The sequence below is a fragment of the Lipophrys pholis genome (genome assembly GCF_963383615.2).
Source record: "Lipophrys pholis genome assembly, chromosome: 2".
In the NCBI taxonomy this organism is placed as follows: Eukaryota; Metazoa; Chordata; class Actinopteri; order Blenniiformes; family Blenniidae; genus Lipophrys; species Lipophrys pholis.
In genome coordinates, this window is record NC_137636.1 from 6,333,659 (window position 1) to 6,357,824 (window position 24,166).

The 24,166-nt window shown below is 38.9% G+C and overlaps 2 protein-coding genes across 2 annotated transcripts in view; one reads left to right on the top strand and one right to left on the bottom strand.

Moving 5' to 3' along the window:
* Nucleotides 1-12,265: 12,265 nt before the first annotated feature.
* Nucleotides 12,266-15,374, bottom strand: cartl (cocaine- and amphetamine-regulated transcript-like; the record flags this gene model as incomplete). Its single annotated transcript, XM_080458479.1, has 3 exons — nucleotides 12,266-12,373; nucleotides 13,660-13,737; nucleotides 15,237-15,374. 3 exons carry the CDS (start codon nucleotides 15,372-15,374, stop codon nucleotides 12,266-12,268), a joined length of 324 nt encoding a protein of 107 aa, XP_080314605.1.
* A 4,494-nt stretch (nucleotides 15,375-19,868) lies between these two features.
* iqgap1 (IQ motif containing GTPase activating protein 1) overlaps nucleotides 19,869-24,166 on the top strand; it is a 53,720-nt gene continuing 49,422 nt past the window's right edge. The window contains exons 1-2 of the mRNA XM_080493207.1: nucleotides 19,869-20,166; nucleotides 21,320-21,422. Of these exons, the coding sequence (XP_080349333.1) occupies nucleotides 20,121-20,166; nucleotides 21,320-21,422 (149 nt within the window). The 5' untranslated portion in view covers nucleotides 19,869-20,120. The remainder of the gene's footprint in view (nucleotides 20,167-21,319; nucleotides 21,423-24,166) is intronic.

The following is a 24,166-nucleotide window of genomic DNA, read 5'->3' on the forward strand; positions in this document are numbered from 1 at the left end:
CCAGTCTTTTTATATCTAGGATATCTCCAGATATTAAGAATTTTATTTTGATATTAGTTAGACATTTTTATACAATTAAAGTCAAGGATATAAAGAGTCATTGTTTTTGTTTTATTTATATTCCAACTCAACACATAGACCAGCCTGTTTGCTGAATTGCTAAAAACTTTAGTTCATAAGTAAAGACAATATTATTAACATAATAAATATACTATTTCATCGGATCAAAAAGTTTTTTTTTGTGAAATACTTAACTTTCAGAATTTGAATTCTAAAAGAAATACTTCAGATTTGGTTTTTTTGCCTATGAGTACAAAAATAACTCATTTATGTTCATGTTTGGCCTCAAAACTGCAAAGATCTTGAGAATAAATGTGCTTTGTCAGCATTTGAACAATATCCAGGTATGGTGGTATAGTGGTTACCCCCCTTGCCTCATTGTAACAGGATTTGTGTTTGATGGGCTTAGAGGTCTTCCCATGTGGATTTTGCATTAATTTGCATACATACCAGGGTGTTCTCTTGGTTCTAAAATTTCCTAGATTGGAGAAAGACATGTGCATTCTGGCTAACTGATTACTCTAAACCAGGGGTGTTAAATTGAAAAAAAAAAAACCTGGCCTGCCAAAGCCTCTGCTCCAGCCCATATAAGAAAGAGGGAAATCACAAAGAAAGCATTATTTTAATTGTTTAATGGAAGTACCTGATGATTCCAGTTAACTCACTGGGTGTTTAATTATACTGTTGTATTTGTTAAAAAAAAAAATGCACGTGGAAACTTGCGGAAACTGTTTGGCTTGAGAAGCAAAAGGCTGATAAAAATACCGTAGCAAATAGCAAATCAGAGCTTTTAAAACCTTTTAAGATCACATTTCAGAAAAAGAATTCAGATCAACAATTTTTTTCATCTGCTGGCACTTCAAAGCACTGAAACAAAGGAAAATATTTTGGGGATTGGGTGTCATGCTTAACTTTTACAGCCCACTCCTGATTAAATTGGGTTTCCTGTGGTCACTTGATAAAGATTGGGCACCCCGGCTCTAAATTGTCATGTGTCCGTCTGTCTCTGTGTTAGTCTTGTGATGGACTGTCGACCTGAGTGTATCCTGTCTGTATTGGCTCCACTCCCGAAGTTCCATAAAGTGCAGAAGATGGAAGTAGCTTCGGTGCTGCAGCAACAGTTTGGTGACCTTCATATAATCTCAACAACACACTTTCTTCTGAAAGTCAGAGTTTTTAACACTGAATATACCATTGCGAATAAAAGTAAAGAAACGCCTGCAGCCAGGTTAAGGCCAACTTTGACCAGAATTCTTTGTTGTTGAATAAGTATCATGAAAGATGTGGCATTCTGCTTAATAATCATCTCATGCCAAGATAAAATTCCTCCTTCTGTTACAGTCATTAAAACATTTGTTTTGCTGCTCTTCCGTACAGTAACAAATATAAACAAGAAAGATCCTGTCTAACAAGCATCTAAAACTAATTAGAGTTCCTGAATAATTAATCCTGGAGAGCAGCTGTTATTCGAGTTGTTGTAATGACTCACATTAGTCACCCTGGTTTTCTGTCTTTGCCTGTGAACCACGTAACGTCTTTCAGTTTGACAATCAAATGAGACTAATGTCTCTGTACGGCAAATTACTTGTGATCCAAAGGTTGGCGGTGAGCATCTTTAATCTTCTGCTGTTCACAGACAAACCATCGGTCGTGTCAAGGCGTGTCTCTTCCTGGAGCAACATGAGAGCTTCATGTGAAGAAAATGACACACTCCGAACTTGGAAAACACATTCTGTAACTTTAAACTCAGCCCGTTTTCAATGCATGGGGCATTTCATCTCTGCATATCATACCAATCCTGAGATTGCACAGATGACGAGCGGTTAGCACTTAATTCCCAGTGTGGTTGTGAATGTGAATGTGTGATTGTGCCTCTTGGTGTTTGCTCTGTGATAAACAGGCAGCATCCGCTCCAGCTTGAATCTATATGAAAGGAGGATATGTATGTATACATTGTTGATCACAGATGCACTGTTTGCCTACTGATAACTGAGTGAGCTGTAAGCAGAAACCTCAAAATGAATAAAACAATAAAATAAAATATATATATGTATAAAAGAGACTTAATAGATTTTCAAAGATTGGGTGTTGAAATATCAGTCATTTGTTTGTGAATATAAAGAATATCAAACCTAAGTGTATGTTTTATATAACATGAAAACATTATTAGTGACTTAAATAAGTCATGTGTCAGTCTATTTGAAATGCAGTTCAGCAAATGAAGTATTACAGTTATCATCATGGAGAAGAAACAAAGAATTGAAGCTGAACTAATGTAGCACCAGAGTTAATGGGATTCAGACCAAACGACCAAACGGTTTGCACTGAAACTGTGCAGGGAACAATATTTGACGTCAATTGATTTGACCAACAAGCATTCATACAGAAAATGAGAGGAACTAATTTATTCTATTGCCCTGCAGAAGTGTTTGTATCCTCAACCTCGGAGGGAGAGAGCGAAATAAAAACCTGCTCAGGCTTTAGGTCACATTTGTAAAGGAACAGCGCCATCTTCTGGTTTTTATAGATGTTTGTTGACGGTGCAATTCTCCTTGCAGTGGCAGTTTACAGGTTTGCTGCTTAAGCGTCATCATAGACGTGCGTCAGAAAGTGTTTTGCTCAACAATCTCAGTCAAAATATCATCAAACGCGCCGCCCTATTTCCACAAAATTGAGGGAGAAGGTGCAGAAAATATATCCAAATGTTCACAATGAAGTGTTGCAAAGGATGAGATTAAATAAATGATCATTAATTAATAAACCACCTTTCCACAGCAAACAGTACTGCAGCTTGCAGGAAAGTTAAAATCTAAGCTGCACAATGACATACTGAGTAATTCTCAGGCCACTCATATGTCACAGATCTCTGCTTAAAAAAACTGGAAAGGAAACTGCAGTCCAGACAACAGAAAGGTCTATTTCTGGACATTGTGCCGGATCAAATTCAAAGAAGATGCACTGCAGCAGCAGTACCACACATCCAGAGCCTGAAGAAGCCCTGCTTTATTTCACATAGATGCAGACCCTCAGAAGTAGTTCTTTCTTCACTTACGTCACAAGTTTTCATTGTATAACTATTTGGCACATGGTAGTTTTCATCAATAAGATGTTTAGATTTGTCAAAATAGTGGATTAGTGGATAGTGGACTTTTTTAAGGTCTGAAAGCAAAAAAAATCACAAAGCAATTCTAAACAGCAAGTGGAAAAAAGAATAGTACCTTAAACATGAACCCTCATTTGGCTGCATGTTAGTTGGTTTGCACATTTCCCCCTTTGCATGTGGGTTTCTCTGTAGAAGTGAACTCAGGTTTAGTCCCACACCCCAGCAAACATGTGTCTGAAGGTTATTGGTGACTCTAAATGTTAATGTGTAAATATGAATATCTGTCTCTCTGTGTTTGCCTTGTGATGGATTTGTTCAGGGTGTATCCTTTCTCCGCCCACATTAAGCTTTGCTCTTCTTCAGCGTTACTTCTGTCGTAGGTGTTGAAGAAATTCTGCAGAGAAGCTGGAATTCATTGCACTTAAGGATTACGCAGAGAGTTTAATATAGATATAGTTACGATATATCAGACGTATAGACTTAAGAAATTAGAGCGAGGATTCAATGTTTTCATGGAGGGGCAGCTCTGTTACTCTATCATAACCCTGAAGAATGGCACATGTACTATCACATAGTACCTTGTATCTCCTTTAAATGTAATGTATTAGAAGCATTCTATTGTTAAGGCTTTCAATGATTTAACATTTTTTGGTCAGTTGCCGTCAGCTTTGTCTTATCCCAGCTGTTTCGTTCTCCTCATCATCCTTAGTTTGCAAATGCATTTCTTTTAAAAAAAGATCAACATTCAGAACAATGAGCATCTTTATAGACTAACTGGTGTAATTGCAGCTAAACTGAATGAGTGAATCAGTCATTGGACTGACTCACTCTGCGATAAACACTCCTCTAACCAGTTGTGAGCTCATATTTACCATTAGATTTAATGATAATTTATGAAGTGAATTATCTATTTATATCAAGAATATCTTTTAAAGAAATGACAAGTGAACTAGATCTAATCTACATGCAAACTAGTGGTGATGTTGTGGTGAGTTGTGATTCACCACATTGCAACCAAACAATCATCTTGTTTTCATTTCCCAAACTTTACTCTGATCGATATCTGGTCCATGCAGCGATGATGGCGGCAGACAGACGGTCGTGTTGTGTTCCCCTTCAGTCCAGATTATTGGTTTAAAAATAGAGTGTTTACAATTTGAGCCGTGCACACAGGAACCTAGAGTAATTGCATCTCCAGTTTTGTTCACAGCTCCAACACGGTGTTTGTCCATCCGTGAAACACACTTCTCGAGAACGTGCTGGGTACGATATGAGAATAGAAATGAAGATTAGACGCCTTGAGGTGCTTGAATTACAGCTCACATGAATGGATTTCCATTTTTGCCGTGGTGTTAGCTGCTCTACATTAAGACCATTCATATTGAAAATACAGAAACCTCATTTTACATTTTGCTCAGAGGAACATGTGATGGATCCCTTTCATAAGCTTTGCATAGTTCAATGAAGCAGAAAAGAGCTGTGGCTGATTTTTCAGATTGTCAGCAGCAATAATACAACAGTGAACTGCAGTTCAGTATATGATGGACTTGTTTATATACAGCAAAAATAAATAGACTACAATTTAATACTAAAACTTACAACGGGCTTACATCTTTATAGCAGTATTGGCTAAAGCAACAAAGAGCATATTTCAAAAGGATGCGTCCAGCCGCCTCAAAATCCTTATTGAGAAATATTCAGTTCATTGAATAACTGCAGAGCTCTACCTCAAGTGTGGAATAAACAAATGGGAGAAAAGGAAGAAGAATAAGTTTTATTGTTGATGAATTAATGCCATAACAGAAATAATGCAGCTTTTAAGTGCATTCACAGAGTTATGTAAGAATTAAATAAGAAAAAAATAATAATTATCAAAAATAACGGTAATGGTTTTCTGATAAAAAAAAAATAATACACTGAATTATCCAAACTTATTTTTCTCAATTAACAACATGCATTTTACTGACAATATTTTATTTAGTTTTTTTCTCAATAAAGATAAAAATTTGAGCCTTTATCTTTATTGTTCATTTTGTCTTAACCAATAGTTATCAGTTTCATAGAAATTATACTTCTTGAAATAAAATACATAATACATGATGATAATACATTTTATCATCATTTTATCATTTGATGCAATGAACCTTCATATACAAACTACATGTTTTAATCATTCAGTTATATTTCATGTATTTAAATTTTCATTGGCACAGCTTTAGGTGAGATGGTGGCTCAGAAACTGGAGGTGTGAGTCTGTACTCGGAGGTTCGCAGGTTAAAATCCCACAGCCGATAGATTTCTGTGGGTCCCTGAGCAAGACCTTTGACCCCCAGCACCTCCTCCAATGCTGCACCACCACAGTCTCCAATGCCCCTGTACAGTATGTGCAGTGAAGTTTCACTAGGATGGGTTAAGCGCAGTAAATTTCCCAAAGGGATCAATAAATCAGTAAAAGATCATAAAGAATTATATAAAAAGAATAACTCAATAAAAGATGTGACAAATGTTTTTCACAGTTGCCATGCTGCTGTAGGATCCCAGTGCATATGCATACAGTATAATGATAAATTGCCAGTGTAATCAGTATACATTGTGATAATGCATATGCTGAAAAGGTGTAATGGGATCTGTGACGCCCCAGCGCTCCAATGTCACAGTACACTAAGCTAATTATTTCACTCTACAATTTCACAGACTAAGACACTGTTGGAGTTCTCGCGATTAAATATCGTGTCACTCACAGCTGTGGATTTTCTTCAAATGGATGAATGAGGGAATCTGATGAATAATGCAGGCCGATATTGATGAATATTTGCATGTCAGTTCCAACAATTCAAATGATAAAGTTTTACTTGCAACACACATATCAAATACTTTTATTTTAAATGGAACAAATACTATGATTGTGTCAGATGTGGATCAATCAGGAATTTTAACCGATTTGATGCCACACACCGTAGCTGTTATGAAGACAAAGACACAATGGAACATATGTTCTATTAATGTCAAATTGTTAAAGATCTGTTGGGCAGTGTGTGTTTTAATAATAAATGTTTATATTATTTGAGATTAAAATGCTTGCTTTAGGACTAAAAGTACATCCAACATATACATCTTGCATATCAACGTCTAAACTGAAAGTTCTTCTTCTTTTGGTTTTAACGGTAGTTTGCATCCATAAAGTTGCCTTAACGCTCTGAACTCAAAGTTAAAGGGCTCACGTTATCCAGCTTTTCAACACTTTCTCACGGGTCTTGTTGGTCCAAAAACATTTAATCGCACTAAATCCAGCTTTTCCTTGATTTTCCTCCATTTGAATATTGGATCATCGGAGCTGCATTCAGAATCTGCTGTGTCTGTGTGAGCTGGACTGACTCCGCCCACACATACCCATCTTGGGAGGAGGAGGAAGTACTTCCTTTCGTGGTGCCATGTGCCAGAGCAGAGCTGACTAATTGTGGGAGGAGTCAAAGGGAGGGCCTACCCTGATTGGGATTGGCTAAACTCCGATGACACTATATAGGGTTTGATTTCTGATTGGCTCGTTGGAGCGACACACTCTTTAAAAATGTAAACAAAACAGGGAGTGAGAGGACTTCTCATTCCAAGATATGGGGACACATATTACTGTTGTAAAACCATTAGAAAGTGAATTGTGCATAATATGACCCCTTGAAACTACAATCTGATGGTGGTTGGATTTGTTGCTGTTCTACAACGTGATTGTATGATCGTGGAAATGTGATCTATCATCACCACCTGTAAATGTACATGTCTTTACACCAATCATCCACAACATTCTGTTTTGTGACCAAAATAGTCCTGCCTTACCAAGATGAGGACTTCATGAGACCTGAAGCGGTTGTGTCATCAGCAGTCCTGGAAGTTGTGAGGTGGGGCCTCCAGAAGAAACATTCATTATTATCAACTACACTTATTATAGTTATATTGCTGATTCATGTACGTTTGCCTGCATGACTGGAGCACATGAGGAAAAACACAAGCTTAGTTCTTATGTGCAGCATGCTTTTCAACAAGCCACTCCATGTCTCTTTAGTAAAGGAATTAGTGGTGATAACTTGAGATATTTCCCCGAGGAGCTTTTTGCAGACTGAGAGCATATTGGATTTACATTTGTCAGGCGATCAAACACACAACTTCAAATGAATGTTACTGTCCTCTGGATGTAATAAGTGACTGTTTGCCAACGCAGAGCTAATCACTTCATAAGGTAATAATCTGCCAGTGAATTCGCTGCTCCCAAGAGGGAACAAAAACAACAAATCAATTAAAACTAGATTAATTGGGTGGATTGAATGGGGACAAACAGTCTCTTATGTTTAAGCTTTTTATATTGTCATATCTCCCATCATGAAATGACACAGTGAGTTACTCTAACTTACACCATCCAGCCATGACATTATAGTAAACTAGAAGATTAATCTGATCTAATCTCTTTATCATGTTACATTTTAGACTGTGGGAAATACAGTATAAAGCAGCAAGTGAACATTTTTTGTTCCTTCCTGAATAATTACAGTTTTTACCTGCAGGCATTATGTTGGCTACCCCTGATCTATGTAGTGTGATGCAAACTGTATTGTCTGATGGCAGCATGACAATGCACCACATTGAAAATCAAAAATAACTGAGAAATGGTTTGAGCGTCTCAATTCAAAAGATCAGGGATGTTTTGGTTGAATTGGGCCACCTACACCTTTTACATAGCCGTTCATATTGTTGTGGCTGATCTGCATAGTCGTCAGCACTAACCACTAAAAATCCATCCAAGCCAAGACAAAAAAAAAAACATTCTCTGGTTATTTAATGTAGTGATAATATCTATAATACATTCATACTGTGAAAAAAGTTAATTCTGCTCTGTTTTTTTCGGGTGAAAGAGTGAAATAGTGAGTTACTGGAAGGTGCAATTTGCTGTCGGAGGGGCTTAAATTATTCGGTAAAAGCTCTGGGACAATAATCAATCGGATCTGTTTTTAACTTTTCAAGCAGAATTTGAGTGACGTTGGGTTGTTTTTCATCCCTGCTGTTATCAGAAGACTTGACTCTGAGTGTGTAGCACATATAGGGGGTCTCCTCATAATAATAATAATAATAATAATGACAATAACAAAAACACAGTATAGCCTGTTTCATCACAGGGTCAAATGTTAACCACTAACTCTGTTAACACTCCCTTGGGCAGTCACTAAATGACCGGCTCTGTCTGTCAGTCTGTCTCTGTGGGTTTTCCCCGTCAGTGAGGTTGTGAAAAGTAATGTAAAGCCCATCGCAGTAATTGCTCCATACATCTCTTCATCTCTCAGAAAGCATAAAAAAAACATACCGTCAGCAGAAAAGGAAGCTCCCAGTGATCAATATCAAACTGAAAATGATCCTAGGAAACACTTTCTGGTGACTTTATTGACATGTTGCATGTTGTTTTAATGCTGCTTTCATTTAATGCTGCTGTTCCTGGCATATTTTTGATGTGAAACATAGTCAGAAGCGACTAAATGTGGACTTTAGAGTTAATGATGTGAGTCTCACTTTCAACTGCTCCACGTGGATTTTAAAATACGTGAATTTCAAGTTAACTTCCGATATGATCTGTTGTGCAGATACCTGAGCATACAGTGAGACGTTATTGTGAGTAAATGTGAGCTGACGTTGATATGCGCTTCACTCTCCAAGCAGCTAAAACTGATTAACGACAATTAAGTAACTGAACACAAACCTGTCCTGTACATTGATCAGCAGTTTTAATATTCAACTCAAATGAAGCATGTTGTGGAATAAATTAAAGGGTTCAGTGCATACTGTCTGGGGGAAAAAAACAAGGCTGTTCACATATATCTGGCTTCAGCAGGACGAAGTATCATGATTTCCATTCAGTGCCTGTCGGGATCACAATTAGCTGATATGAAACTATTTTCAGGAGACACTGTAGATGATGGAAGTCAAGTTATCTCTTTGGAAACATCGAGTCTATGTCATTCCATACACACTTCTGATAACACTGGTTGGCATATGTGTCTTATTGGCTATGATACGTGCCACACTACCTTATTTTTTGTTATAACAAGCAAAAACAAACCAACGGAAAGCTTCAACCAAGCAGTGTTCAGCAATGAAGACACTTTTAATCCACTATTGACTTGTTTTTTATTACAGGCTGATTTACCTGAGGCATTGGGCGAGGGAAGCATTACACTGCTCTTTGGCTACTATCTCTTCCTTTGAGCCAGAAAAAGCCAAAGGACCTTTAAATGAGCTTCTTCAGTCTTTTATGGTCCTGCAGATTAACGCTCTCCGGGACAAATGGAATGCATGTATCTACTGGCTGCAGGCAAGCGGCATCTCTACTGTGTGTGTGTGTGTGTGTGTGTGTGTGTGTGTGTGTGTGTGTGTGTGTGTGTGTGTGTGTGTGTGTGTGTGTGTGTGTGTGTGTGTGTGTGTGTGTGTGTGTGTTATTCTTTTTTTTTATATATAAATGTGTATGTTTGTAATAAGCATGGCTTTTGTCACAGCTGGGCACTTTGCTTTCATTTGTCACAGTTTGAGGTGAAGCTCAGCAAAAAGAAAAAACAAAACAATAGGCAGGTTATTACAGGCTTTGTGGAAATGTGTGAAGCAGCAGGGGGGCGCAGACTTTGAAAGAAACTTTAAGAAAGGTCAGCTTCTAAAATAAGTTGCTCAGCTTGCTCAGGAGCAAAACAATTTCCACGGCAACATGTTTTTAGCGTCGTCAGGATTCTGCTCGTTCTCATCATACTGGATCCTACTTTTTCTCGATTTTGGGGCGACTTGGGGGCTATAATTCCTTCTGGATGAAATAAAACACATAAAATAGATGTGTTTTATATTATCTGTACGGCAGTGCTGCCAACTTCCACTCACACGGTCAAACTGCACACAGACACACCAAATAATCCTTTTTCAACGAGGGCCAGACCTTTTGTACTTTCAGATTTATAATTGTTGTTGGGATCTACAGACGATGATTTTCTTCTTCAGAGTTTTTATTTTTTGAAGTCCACCCATTGGGCTTTGCATGTGCAAGGCATAGAGTTTAAAATGTTTTGATAAATAACTTCAGATGAACCAAAGAGTCAATTTTGGTTTACTTGGTTAATTTTGATTTCCTTTACCTTCAAAAGTGCCAAACATGTTGAATGTTTGCTATTGTCAGTGTATTACAAATCTGAGTTTATATTCTGAATAATAATTTATTCAAAGTCTCAGGAAAGTAACAAAAGAAAAAATCAAACGGGTAATCATCAAATTAGTTCCTTAAGCAAAATCAAAAATTCATCAAGCTCACCTTTGTCTTGCTTTCAGTGGTCACATTATCTTATAAGATAATGAACTAAATTAACCCTTAAATGCCTTTTCCAATTGTTATTAAATCACCTAAAAGTAGAGATGCTGCAGAGACTTAGTGCTGAGAAGAAATTCCCACAGATGTATGTGACGATCGTAACCAGAGACCGGATGTGGGAAGAAGTTCAGTCTGAGCTGGAACAACATGGACGGCTGCTACTATGCTACAAGTACTAAACCCAGAAGGAAACAAAAAGGAAAAGAGGAAAAGGAAAGGCTCAACCCCGAACTGATTTCTTTGTATTCCTCCGTTACAACGTGTTTTCAGCCTGGTTTTTTCTGGGCCTTTGTGGTCTCTTATCTTTTCATTCCTTCAATGTCACATGTGTTATTTTGTTCATTTTCATTTATTCTCGTAGTTTCCTATTTCCATTTACTTTTGCTGTTCTGTGTACTTTGTTGCAGCAGTTTATTTTGATTCCTGCCCTTAAATGCACAACCTTCGCATCATTTCTCCTCCATTGTTTTGAAACATGCTTCAGATGAGATAAAAGATGCTATTAATAAAACATCTGAACGCTATTCAACAAGTCGCCCAAATGAGATGAATATCATCTGGGTTGCTGTAGAAAGCCTTTTATCTCCTGGAGATAAGGAAGTGTTTGTGCAAGTATTTGAGCTGCTCCTCAGCCTGAAGCAATATCAAAGCTTTGCAGTTTCTGCATGCACAAGTCAACACTTTTTATGCACTTATTTTGGTTTTATTTTGGTTAATACATCCCAAGCTGTGTTTATTTATGTTAGCTGGCATAACAACTTTATTATGAAAGGCTTTCTTTTTTTTTCTTTTGGCATCCTCATAAACCTCCATAACAGATGTGCAGAATTTCAGAATGTAGCCGCTCACAGGAGGGGATGCTTTTCAAAGGGCAAAACATCATCTGAAAATGCATCAGTGGAGTTTGTTTGAACAAACAAGAAGCGTTTTTGTTCACGTGACAGACTGAAGAGCTCCCATTTCCACAGCAATGTATATCCAGCTGAGTACACTTCCTCTGTCTGCTAAACCAACTAAAAATTAAGCAAACATCCTTTGCAAAACAAGTCAAATGTGAGAGTGAAAGAACTCAAATGGCCTCCGTTCTGAAAGATAAACAGCATTTTTGCAAGTGAGCAGCTGTGTTTGATTTGTACATCACATTTTAGTGGAAGCTGTTGATAAAAATATGAAAGGTGACGCATTCCGAGATATTCAGGCTTTAGTAGGAAGTATGTTTGAAACAGACTTTCAGGGTTTTTACCGAGCCGTGCCCTAAAAGCATGTTTGGTTTGTGTTAAGGCATCAATAATGCTTTTAATTTCATTACCGTTGTATTTTTAATCCAGACAAGAACCGATGGCGACGTACAAAATGACAACATTTCTTGTTGATATTATAGTTAAACATTGTAGAAAATAAATTAATAATGTGCAGAATCCTCTTGTGTTTAACACAAAGTGCATCAACTTCGACCCAATACACCACAGAGCTCCGAGTAAACTGTGACAAAAAAACAAAAAAACAATGCTCAACCACATGTTGACTCATGTGTTTATTGAAACATGAAACTTTTACATGCTACAGAACACAATGCACTCCATCAGTCACGAATAAGAAAAAAAACATGCTTATCCTCAGGCATTAATAACACGTAACCAATGTAAATGGTGGACATGGATGATGAGCAGTGTGCCGGGGTGTGTTTGGTCCTGCTGATGTGGCAAAAAGTCCTCGGTGCTTCAGATGCACTTGAGCAGGTAAGAGTTGCAGTTGGCTCCTCTGCCGCAGTCGCAGAGCTTCCCGATGCGAGGCCCGTATTTCATGGCACAGCGGTCGCCCATCCCACACTGAGGAGGGGAGGAAGACACAGGGAGAGAGAAAAATATAGGCGTTTTATATTTAGCGGTCACGTTTCAAGTTCTCCTTGGTTCACATCCAATGGTCAGTGGCACAAGAAGCTTTCCAATTTCCAATTTTCTGACTACTGTAAGAGAAAATGTGGAATATATATATAAAAAACTGGTAAAAACATGAAAGTTTGGCCATTTCAATACTGTAAGCTGTAAAATGTTTACTTTTCCCTGCATTTTGGAGAAAAAATTATTAGAACAATTCCATTATTTTCACTTTCTTCAATTATTTTAATTACACTTATTCTCCATATAGAGAAACAGAACAAGGTGAAGATGTAAATTTACTTTTTATTGCATAAATAAATAAATACTGATCCCAGAGTAGCACTCAATTCCATAAAACACTGATATTTGTGTTGCCATAAATGTGGGGAAAACTATATGTTTCATCAGTTTTATCCCTGCCGAGAATTCATCTTCTTGATCCAAGATGTTTGTATCTTTAAAATCTTTATGATATGTGGTGTGTTATTTATTATTTTGGTCTGTTTCTTTAATCACTGTGTCTTATGCCATGTGTTAGGACCCTTGGATAAGTAGATAAACTCACATGGATATATCCTTTAAGTTCTGGACACCATAGACATCTATAATAGTGGGATTTTAATTTTTCCCCATTTATTTATTCTGTTCAGTTCATCAATAAATCCTCCTCACAAACTCATACTTGTAATCTTTATGTGACAAAAAGCCTTCCCTTAATTATTATTCCTATTTTGAAGGTATTTGGCACATGCTGTAAGAAACTGTGAAGAAAATGTTAATTAGAAATGTCTGCTGCTGATTCATTATTTTTAATTCCTTCCATCAATTCAACGTGATTTATTCAACAGATGGTAAAAGGGAACAAGGGAGGGATATAAATCACTTTGACACATTTAAGTAGAATAATTAAATCGTGTTCATTGGCTCTAATTAGGCCCAAATGAGTAATATATTTGCACTGAGGAGGATTGAAATGTTCCTGCTGTTTTTCAGTTTCAGTCAATTGGAGTTGGCCAATGTTCTTGATTAGTTTGTAATTGCACTGAGTGAAAGACTGTTGTTGGCATTTTCTTGTTATCTTTTAATTAGTGGCAGGTATCTTGTGTTAACTGGTTTAATTAAACAGTGACTGAGAGGCGCATGCAATGCGGAGTCATGACTAAGCATCGTCTTAGAATAAGTAAATTACGCCCTTGGAGCTGCACTGATATCAAAGGAAGCAGAAGTGAGGTTACCACTGGGATGCTCCCTCGCTTCTCAGTGTTGGAGACGGGACTGTGCATCCTGCCCAGCAGACTCTCCAGAGCTTCGATCTGACCAGCAAAGAATCACAAATAGTGGAAATAAGGATGAAGAAAATTAGAGTGAAGAAAAAGGGATTTATGATGATATACTCACATCGTTTTTTAATGACACACTGGTTGAATTTTGACATTTTACCATATTGTATGATGGCATCCAACCATCAATTCATTTTTATGCTGCTTTGTGTCACTAATTAGATTCTAAATGTTTTTAAACTATCAAATATACTGAAATGTTTAATTCAGCCGTAAAATACTATATTGAATTAAATTTGAAATGCCTTGTCTTTGTGGAAACTCGAGTCTCTTGAAACTAAACATTGCATGCATCATGCATCATTTTTAATTTACTGAGTCTAAGTTTACATATTTGGAATAACACATAAGCTGGAAATATAAAAAATAATGTTGTGTTGGTTTGGACTTGCATTGGTAAGTTTGATGGGCTTGGTAATTTAAGCAGATAAAGAGAGTTGGTGAAAATGACATAAAAACGCAAATATTAGAAGGGAAAAAGAAATCTGAGAAAAAGAAAACACTGTACATCACTTTGGAAAACATTACACATTGTGAGACGACACCTAAAGTACTAACTGCCCACAATTCTTTTTTGAATCGCATTTCATTGATTGCAAAAAGGTTGGTGGTTTTAATAGAGGAAGAATTCTCATTATTAAAAAACTACAATTAGGAAAACTTAAAAAGGGTTATTGCAAATAGAACATAAAAATGTAGAAAAACCTCTTTACTTCTCATTATAATGGTGGAGGGATTTCACTTTTACAGCTCTCTTCCACTGCTGCCTTGAGCGATTACGTTGTTAATCACATTCACCCATACACACCATTGGTGACGTCTACCAAGGTGCTCAATGACACATAAAGAGCAATTTGACCTTCATTGTCTTGCTCAATGGCATCGGTGATATAAGGTCATCAAACCTGCAGCCTCGTTAAGAAGCAAATCGATACCAACTGCAAAGCTGCAGGTATTTTTTTTACCTTTTGTCAGTTGTTGTTATCTGTTGCAGTTGGACTTGTTCATATTAAATTTCTGTCACCATGAAGTCCAGTTTGAAATTTTCATTGGAGCAAATAAGTTAAAAAATGAGCTGAGGATTTGGACTCGTATTCATTGCATAACAGATGTGATGGGGGTTTCACAAGAAGTCTCACTACACTTGACGAAGTTGATTAATAAACATGCACAATTATCAGTATGACAGTAGTCTTGATAAAGTAAGCAAAATGTGTAGTATCAACCAAATATACTGTCATGAGTGTCTTTGATGGTTCCTGCAATTTTTTTTTTTGGAATGCACAGAATGAAATTTAAATGAGAGAAAAATTAGATTTGCACAACTTTTTAATTATTTTGAAATATTTCCCTTTTTTTCTCCAAATTAATTCCAAATAGAATACTAATCACAAATGATTGATTTCCCTTAAATTTGTAAGAATCACCACTTCGAGTTCTCTTCACTGAAGCCTCTCCGGATCGGTACTGACCAGGTCTCTGTCGGCTGCTGGTTCTAGTCTCTGCTCTCCCAGGTCCTCTGCGGAGACGTCCTGCGGCTCCTGGCCGTCGCACAGGACGCACAGCAGGCCGAGGAGCAGGAGCCCGCGGAGCATCCCGGAGCTGTCCATGGTGCTGGAGGTGGGCCGGGTGGAGGGCGGGGGTGGGGGGGTGGGCGGTGGTCCCGGGCACGAGGCAAGACGTTCAAGGCTGGAGGAGGAGCAGAAGGTCGCAGCTGGTCCACGAGAGAGTCTCCCTCCACCCGCCGGACCTTCTGCTCTCTTATACGGAGAGACGGAGCCCCGCCCGGGAGGCCGCAGAAGGTCTGCAGGATGGATGGATGGAGGCACGACGCACCCAGCAGCGCTCGGATCAGTTAATTACATTAAGAAGGAGGAATTCTTACACGTGCAAAAAAAACAAAAAAAAACATTACCAGCCAATTGGTTTCATTACTGATTATTCTACAATACAGAGCGAATGAGGAAGCAGTGGACCTGCCCCCCCCCCCCCCCCCCCCGCCCCCTCCCCCCAAAAAAAGTTGTGGCGTTCTCTCAGACTCTCAGAAACTGCTTGAGTAATTTTTGTGAATTAATGACAGAACATCGTTTTTTGCTTTAAGCTACTCATATATCACTCACGTTTTTTTTTGGGGGGGGGGGGGGGGGGCTCTGAAAAGCAGTTCTTATTGTACAGCGTTTCTTGACTGATGCTTTCATTTTGAAAGTCTGTGAAACCTTTATCACACTTAATCAGGGGTGCAGATCTGATGCCAAGTTTAGGGGAGGGCACAAAGGATTATATATATATATATATATATATATATATACTGTATATATTTATTTTTTATTTTTTTGCATGAATACAACCATGTAGTGGAGGAGGCCAGATATGGAATGTGGAGTTGAACTATATTTGAACTTTAATTTCCAAACATTATTTGTTCCACCATTACAATCATTTCTTTTTAGATGTGAACTTAAAATGTGAAGCCTGTTCAATTCTGAATTCAGATCATTTAGCGTATTATCATTGATTTTGTATTATAATTTTGTGTCCAGGTATGACCTGCGATGTGCTATGTTCTATTATGATAAGATTTGTACTTTCACTGGGGTTGTACTCAAATATCACTGATCCAAATAAAATCACCTTCATCACCATTAAAGTATCATTCATTGGAAAAACAAAACAAAAAGAAAAAGAGCTACAGCCTATGTGCACAGAGTTGACTTGACCGTTGTTAGGCATCATCTTTTATCAGATCATATTGGTTCACATATAAACTGTGATGGTGTAATCCAGGATTAGAGGACAGCATACAGACTGATGTGTCCCCTGCTGCAAGCTTGGAAGGGGAATAACAAGACATAAACCAAAGGCAACAAGTTTTTGGAAAGAATGTCCGCCTAAAAAAGGATAAAACCTTTCCACCGTTGATCTGGCTCGCCCTGGAAGATGCAACATTTTTCGTCCCGATAGCGTCTGCTACTGTCTCGCTGGGCCTTTTCTCTATCACCCTCCAGATATTCAAAGACATTCGTTGTGTGTGTTTTTTTTCAGAGAGAAGCAGGAACACTGAATGGAAGGAGTGTGTGTCCGTGATTTTTATGCGTTATTGTTACACTACGGTGTAAATTACCAGCCTGCAGCCTCTTAGGTCAGCTCTTGTTGTGAAGGTCAAAGGTCCAAGGAATCTTTGTTATTCCCTCGGGGAAATTGGTTTGCTGTCCTCAATAAAACATAAAAACACATACAGTAAATATTAACCCCTACACTGCATACTGAGACCAATATTCTCAAACAAGGACCCCTTCCTGCAATAATCCAATAACATGAGCCTGTGCAGAAGTCTCATAAATCACTGAGATAGAAAATTATATATTTCTATAAAATAGTAAGAGGTTAAACTTTTAAAATTGTCAATTAACGACACATTTTACAGTCACCTTTAACTTGTTAATTTTTTAATAGTTTAGTAAACCTCTTTGAGAGCTCCAATTCCCATTATTAGTCTAACCAATGAATTGAAAATGGTAAAATGACCCATGTTGATGCTGCCCACTGTTCTCTCTTTGTCTCTAATCAGTCTGGTCACAAATGGAACACGTATAGTTCCACCTGAGGTTAAAGATGGTCCTTTTATGATAAACACAATCAAACGTCTAACAATCAATGGGATCCCCCATCAACCATGCATCCTAACATAAAAAACAAGGATTTCCTTCCTGGTTTAGGTTCTAACATGCCAGTTTCGGTATGATCAAGGAATCAAAATTCTGGATGATTCGCTAGAGGCAGTTAATTTATTATCATTTCAACAACTGCAAGCTGAATGTGGGATTCGGTACCATCTAAACATTTCTTTGGTTACTTGTACTTTATTTATAGTCTTTCTCTAAAATCCAATCAGAAACCGCACCTGCTGATTCTCTTGTATTACGGTTCACTCCAACTCTACAGCAGATTACTCACCCGAAATATCTCAGGCATCTAGAGAATCACAAGTATGTGTGAATAAGACCTAGAGGCTGGATTTGGAGAGGAGGCCTGGTTCAGGTCTGAAGAGGAGTTGGTAGGGTTTTTTTTTTTTTTTTTGTGCGTCAGGATATCAAAGAGTCAGAACAAGACACTTCACAGGCTGCTGTGTTCTCCTCAAACGTCTCTCAGAACCTTTGATTCTGGGGTTTTTTCCCCTTTGTACAAAGTGCAGGAAGGAGGTTTGTTCTTATATACACTGCATGTTAGAGTTGCTCTCTGGTACTTCAGTTTTGGGTAAAAGTCACAGAACAAATAAATGTAATTATTTTTTACCAAAAATATTATAAGTTCAATAAGTTATTGACTACAAGGAGAGGAGAAGCTGTTGTTTTAGGCACCGCTCTTAAATCGTCTCCCAATCAACAGGAGATCTGGCCCACAAAGCGAATTCTGCAACTTCTCTAAGGAGCTTTTTTTCCTGCCAAATCAATTCATTTTGTTATGTAACCATTTTCATATCCTTTTTTTCCCCCCTTCCTTTACCTCATCTGTATCGAAGGACTTGTCATGTTTGTATTTGCTGTGATGTTTGTTCTGTTACAAAAGTTCAAAATGAATCAAATTTTTTCAAAATAAAATACTGGAAAGGTCCCCGTTAAAATACTCAAAAAGGTAGTTTTCTTGGCAGCCAGTATTGATCATTAGAAAACAGCGCCTCAGGTGGCGGCAGCAACATGTTCTGGTCAAAAAGATGTTGAGCAACACATAAAGTTACTTCTTCTTTTGCTGCTGCTCTCTCTGACCGCACTGTGACATTTGTCTTCTGTGTCAGCTGGTGGTCAAAATATCAGTCTTGCTTTGGCTTCTTTTTTTTTTTTTTTTTTTTTTAATAGTTAGTCCTCAACACTGTCATCAAAGACAAAACTAGCAGGGAGCAACGTCATGAACAATTCCAGCTAATCCCGGAATACCTCTTTGTTCCTTCACATGGTATCATGAGTCAGTTTAGTCCGTCCTTAATCTGAAAAGAAAATAACAAACAGTGCATGTTGTTGCTGGTAGACTAAACAGTAAACACAACAAAGAATGTAAATAAAGCATATTGTCGTCAAACGCAAACCCAGAATCAAGAACTGCTGTTGTTCACGCCACCACTGCGGGGCTCCACCATCAGTCAAACCTCGCAGCGACTCACATCTTAATTTCTTCTTTAAAATCAACTGTGCCTCCTTATACCAGCTAAATTTCATTTTGAAATTCTTTTGACATGGATCTCATTGTATTCCTTCTATTATATGATCTTTTTTCTTAGTGCAGTACAAACAAGGAGTTGCACTTTAAATTTGGTGGTATGCTTGCTTACAGTTTTGATAACATGGTCTGCCCATCTGACACTGACTGACTGACCGTGTGCGGTAAAGATGTGATGTTCGTGTACGAGTCAGTCATTTGAACAGCTCTTCTAAGTTGCGAGCCGTTCGTATGTACAAATTGCCCACGCCCACATTTACTTTTCTTGCTTCTCCAGTTTTGGATATTTGGTGTCCCAAATCGCCCACAGAATCGCTCCCCCTGGTCAGAGAACCTCCCGTGCTTCATTGATCCAGGTTCCTCTGCAAAAAAAATAAAAATAGACTTGCTCAATGCAACCAACATCAGAATAATAAAGTTCTACATGAATGAAGGAAGCGTTTCACTGGATCATCAAAAATAAGTCTGCGATTGCTTTTCACCTCAGTCTTTTCTATTGTTTATTAAAAAAAATACAATAAGGCATAAAAAAGAAGAATAAATACAGTAAAAGCTTTATTAAGATAAAGGTAATTAAATAGGTAAAATAACTGCTACACGTGGCAGTTTCCCTGATAACCATGAGTTACCTGTGGTTGACTTAAAAAAATAAATAAATCAATACAACAACGGGCTCCACACGATCCGGCTCCCTTCACAGAGCACACCACTCCCTGCTCCCATGGTCTGCCTTCTGGTTCTTATGTGTTCGGTTTTGGCCCTGGCAGGTCCCCGGGCCCCAGTTTGACCAGCTCCTGGCCTGTCCTCTGCCTCCTGTCCGCGGCGGACAGCAGGAGGCGCTGTGCCCGCGGAACGCCCGCCCGCAGGTCTGTTTCCTGAAACGCATACTTCTGGATTGTAGGAGGAACACACCCAGTGACATCAGTGAGGTTTGAAGAAGAAAAAAAGTTGCAACTGCAGAGGAGGAACAAGAGGGCCGAAAGGTCCTTCCCGGTTTTTTTTTTCTTCGTCTTTCGTTCTCTTCTCGGATCTGTGCGTCTTTCAGCTCCGGAGACTTTGGGAACCAGAACTTGTTCAGGCTGCGCGTAAAAGTTTTGTTCTCTGAGTGAAGCGGAGCGCGGAGTTGCGTTTCTCAAGAGGGGAGGATGTCAACTTCAGAGGAGACAGACGGGCTCCGGCCGAGATATGGCTGTAAGTTCAGACTTTATTCTTTCTTTTTTCAACCCCCTGCTCACTTTTACACACCAGATCCAGGCTGGTTCACCCCCTCCACCGCCGCCGCCTGCTTCTCATGCAAACTCCTGCCAAACCTGCCAAATGTCTCTTTTCTCAGCTCGTAGCAGCAAGTCAGGTCGAGTTTGATTTCTGACAGCATGGTTACAGCCTAATTATGACTTCCGCGTTTTATTTTATTTCATTACAATGCCTGGCAGAGTACAAAGGCCTGTTTTCCACAGTTTACCCAACGGCTTGTGCCAGTTTGCGTCAAAGTTTTTACAGTACAAGTTATTCCCCTGCCTCTGATGTTTTAAACCGCGCAGATTAACCTTGACTGAGTTGAGCTCTTCTGTCTGCACTCCACAACCAACGCCCAAGAAAAAAAAAAGTCTAAATCATTTTTGAGGCTGTTGTATGAATTTGTTCCACTTTGAACCAAACTCTTGTGTTTGTGTGTGTGTATATCTGTATTTTTTCCTCATTCACTTTACCACAGTCACAGTTTACCTGGTGAGGATGTGTGTGTCCTCATACAGGCTCCAGTTTCACACCTCAGATGTGACAGGGGCCCTGAAAAGAGGCCTCTTTGTACCCTCCACCATCTGCCCCCACGTTCCATAATTTGTTTAAAAAGAAAACAACAAAAAACTGCTTTTGGGAGCATTGCTGTGCAGCTCCACTCTTGTGTAATGGCATGGGAATTGCCCCATAACTTCCCGCTGCATTGTTTTTTGTTCTGATTGTATGAATAAGCGTGCCATTTACAGACAAAGGCATGACTACTTCATACACACCGACGGGCCCCTGCAGCAGCAGCAGCAGGCTGAGCTCATGTTAACTGGCTGCACAGATGACTAATAAGTCTCTTCTGTGGAGCTTTCGAGGGGCCTGTGTCTGGGTGGCAACACTTTCCCAGTTATGCAACCAGGACAAAAAAAAAAAGAAAAGAGGAATACATGGTAGAAACAGCTGTTTGCGGATAATTTATCCAACATATACAGTACTGATCATTTATGTTTCCGCTGTGAATTCAGCCAAAACGGCATAAAATCAAGATGGTCTCGCTCTCAGTCATTGCTGTCATTTGCTTTCGTTTGAACAATTCTTTCTTGGGGGGGTTTTGCAGCGGTCCTGGATGGCATGGAGCGACTCACAGCCGAGGAGATGGATGAGCGGCGGCAGCAGAACATGGCCTACGAGTACCTGTGTCACCTTGAGGAGGCCAAAAGGTAAGAGGATGGAGGAAAGATGGAGCCTGCTGCCAGTCAGCTGAACTGGATCCTCTCTGCATTTCAACATGTGACCAGTGGATGTTAGTGGACACAATGAAAGGACTGAAGTAAATTAAGCCATATTGGTGATTAACTAACCATTACATCAACACAAATTAAATGAAAACAACCCTGAAATAATCCATAATGAAAAACAAACTATTCATCCACCTCCATATTAAATACATGCACTTTGCTTTATTGTCATACAACACAATGTAAGGAAACATTTTTCAATCGAAAAGGGAAAACTATATAAATGTATTTATTCTTGCTTATTTAAAAGACTAAAATTATATTAACAAGTTATTAGTTGTAACTATAATAACTGAAATTATGACATCTTTGTCACTTTTTGTAAAAAACAAAACAAAAAAAACCAAACGACTTTTTATGCAACTCAGTTTATTTTTATTGATATTTTATATGACTGTGTCAATTGAAAGTCAACTTTCTGAATGGGGGCATTTTATCAATTTCTTTTGGTCTTTCAGGGCAATAAAAAGGTTTGACGGAAAAGTCGTGGCTCCCACTGTAGTCTCACAGTGAGAACTTTGCATGTTCTTCCAATGCATGTGTGGCTTTCCTACAGGGATTATGAGTTCCTCATACAGTCCAAAGACACGGTTGTTGAGTTGGTTTTATTTGTTAATGAATAAACAAATTCACCCACCGATCAGCTGCGTCGGCTCCAGCTTCCCTCTGCTGGATGAAGCACGTGCGGCTCCTACTAATTCACAGCTGGAGGGAGAGAGAAATCACACCTATGGCTAATTTAGACTCACCAATGAATCTAACTTGTGCCTTCAGATTGTGTCAGGACCCTGAGAAAACCCACGTATGCCAGGTACTTGACCTGCGGAGGTCTAATGTAGTCCAGTTTCAACTGGGACGTTTTGTAGCATAAAGGGATCAACACAATATGACACACGTGGTTGTAATGTTATGGCTGATTCATGTACAGGTCATGTTTATGCTGCCAGTTTCAAGAAATACTTCTGGACGATGGGCCACAAGGTGATGTAGTGGTTGGTACCCTTGTCTCACAGTGAGACAAACCCCGGTTTGAGGACGGGGCTAAGGGACCCTTCTGAGCGGAGTCCACATGTTCTTCCTGTAAATGTGGGCGACTTTGTTGTTTTCCCCTCCCAGTCTGTGTGTTTCCCCTGTAATGGCCTGGTGGTTCTGTCCAGGTTGTACCCTGCCTTTGTTCCCAGTCAGCTGTGATCGGCTCCAGCCTGCTGCCGCCAAGTCGGATAAACTCGTATATTAAATGTGAGATGAAGATTGTCTCACTCGTTCCCGGCATCTGCAGACGCACATCCTGATCCGAAGCCTCTCACACTCAGACTGCAGTTCAGTGGGGCGGAAACCATCGTTTAATCCCGTCTTACGCTCAAGTTACAGTTAAAGGATTACAGTCTGCTCTCTGATGAGGTTTCACATCTTTTGTACTGAATCTCACCAGCTTGTTTGTGCTGACAGTCCAACAAAGGCTCAAAACTCTTTGGAGAGCTGAAATTTGGCGTCACGTTGACATTGAAGTCATTCAGCAAATGTTCTTGTGTTCTCATAAAGCTTAGCACTGGAAAAACAAAAATCTAACCAGTTATATATGTATGGCTACTTTCTATATTGACTGAAATGCTGGATGATATTTCATTCATTAAATGTTTTTGTGCTCAATTGAGTTATTTCACTGTAAATGTCAGTCGATATTGAACGCTATAGGTCTGTGTGATGGTGTCTCTGTAGTATATCTATGAAGTTTTTTCACTAAATGTACATGTTTTACACCATTTTATATTTGTTTCGGTTGTACACGACCACAAGGGAGAAAGAAAGGTACTTTTTAATTTTAATACAGAGAAACAATTCCTCTTGAATCATGCGTGAATGTAAAAGTAGTGTGTAGTGTGTACACGCACGCACACTTAAAGCTTTTGATGCCTCCGCGGTCTCACATGTTGAAAAGAGGAAGGATCGCATGCGACAGGAAGTGACTCAGTCCCTGTTGACTTTGGTATCTTATGCTGTTGCCACAGAAACCTCCGTTGTCGTGGCAACAGGTTCCGGTGCGAATGAGTGAAGTCTGTGCTCCTGCAGCGCTCTCTGATTTTGATTAAGAAAAAAAAAAATAATGCTGAATGTATGTCTGCGGTGAGGATATTTTCCGCCTTACCTGCTCTGCTGTTATCGTCCATCTGTGATGTGCAGGAAGTTCCTGAAAAGACTGCTGCTATCAGGTTTTCCATCTTATTTGGTGGTTTTACCTCAGAAGGGACTCGGCAGTGTCATTTTGGATGCGTTAGTTGAAAATAACAGTGTTTTGGAATAACTTGTAGTACAGTAAAGTGTTGCTCTACTTGAATGAGAGGAGGTCTCCAAGCTGCCCAGCTTTGACGTACCTGGTTTAAGCCAGTTTTCTTTAAAAGTTTATTAAAGATGAGCGTAGAATTTATAGAAAGAAAATACTGGTGGCCAGAGCTGGGAAGACATTTTAAAGTACTGTTACTGTCATGTCATTTCTTTTGACACTAGAAATGTATTATAATTGTTATTGGCTATGTAACCCAGTTAGTTAACGTAAGTGAAATTCCATTGGACTCATTACTTGTTATTGTGTGAAAGCTAACAGTTGGATGCTGTGTGTGTCGTCTTTGCTCATGGTGCCTATTATCAACTTTAGCATGAGCAACAAT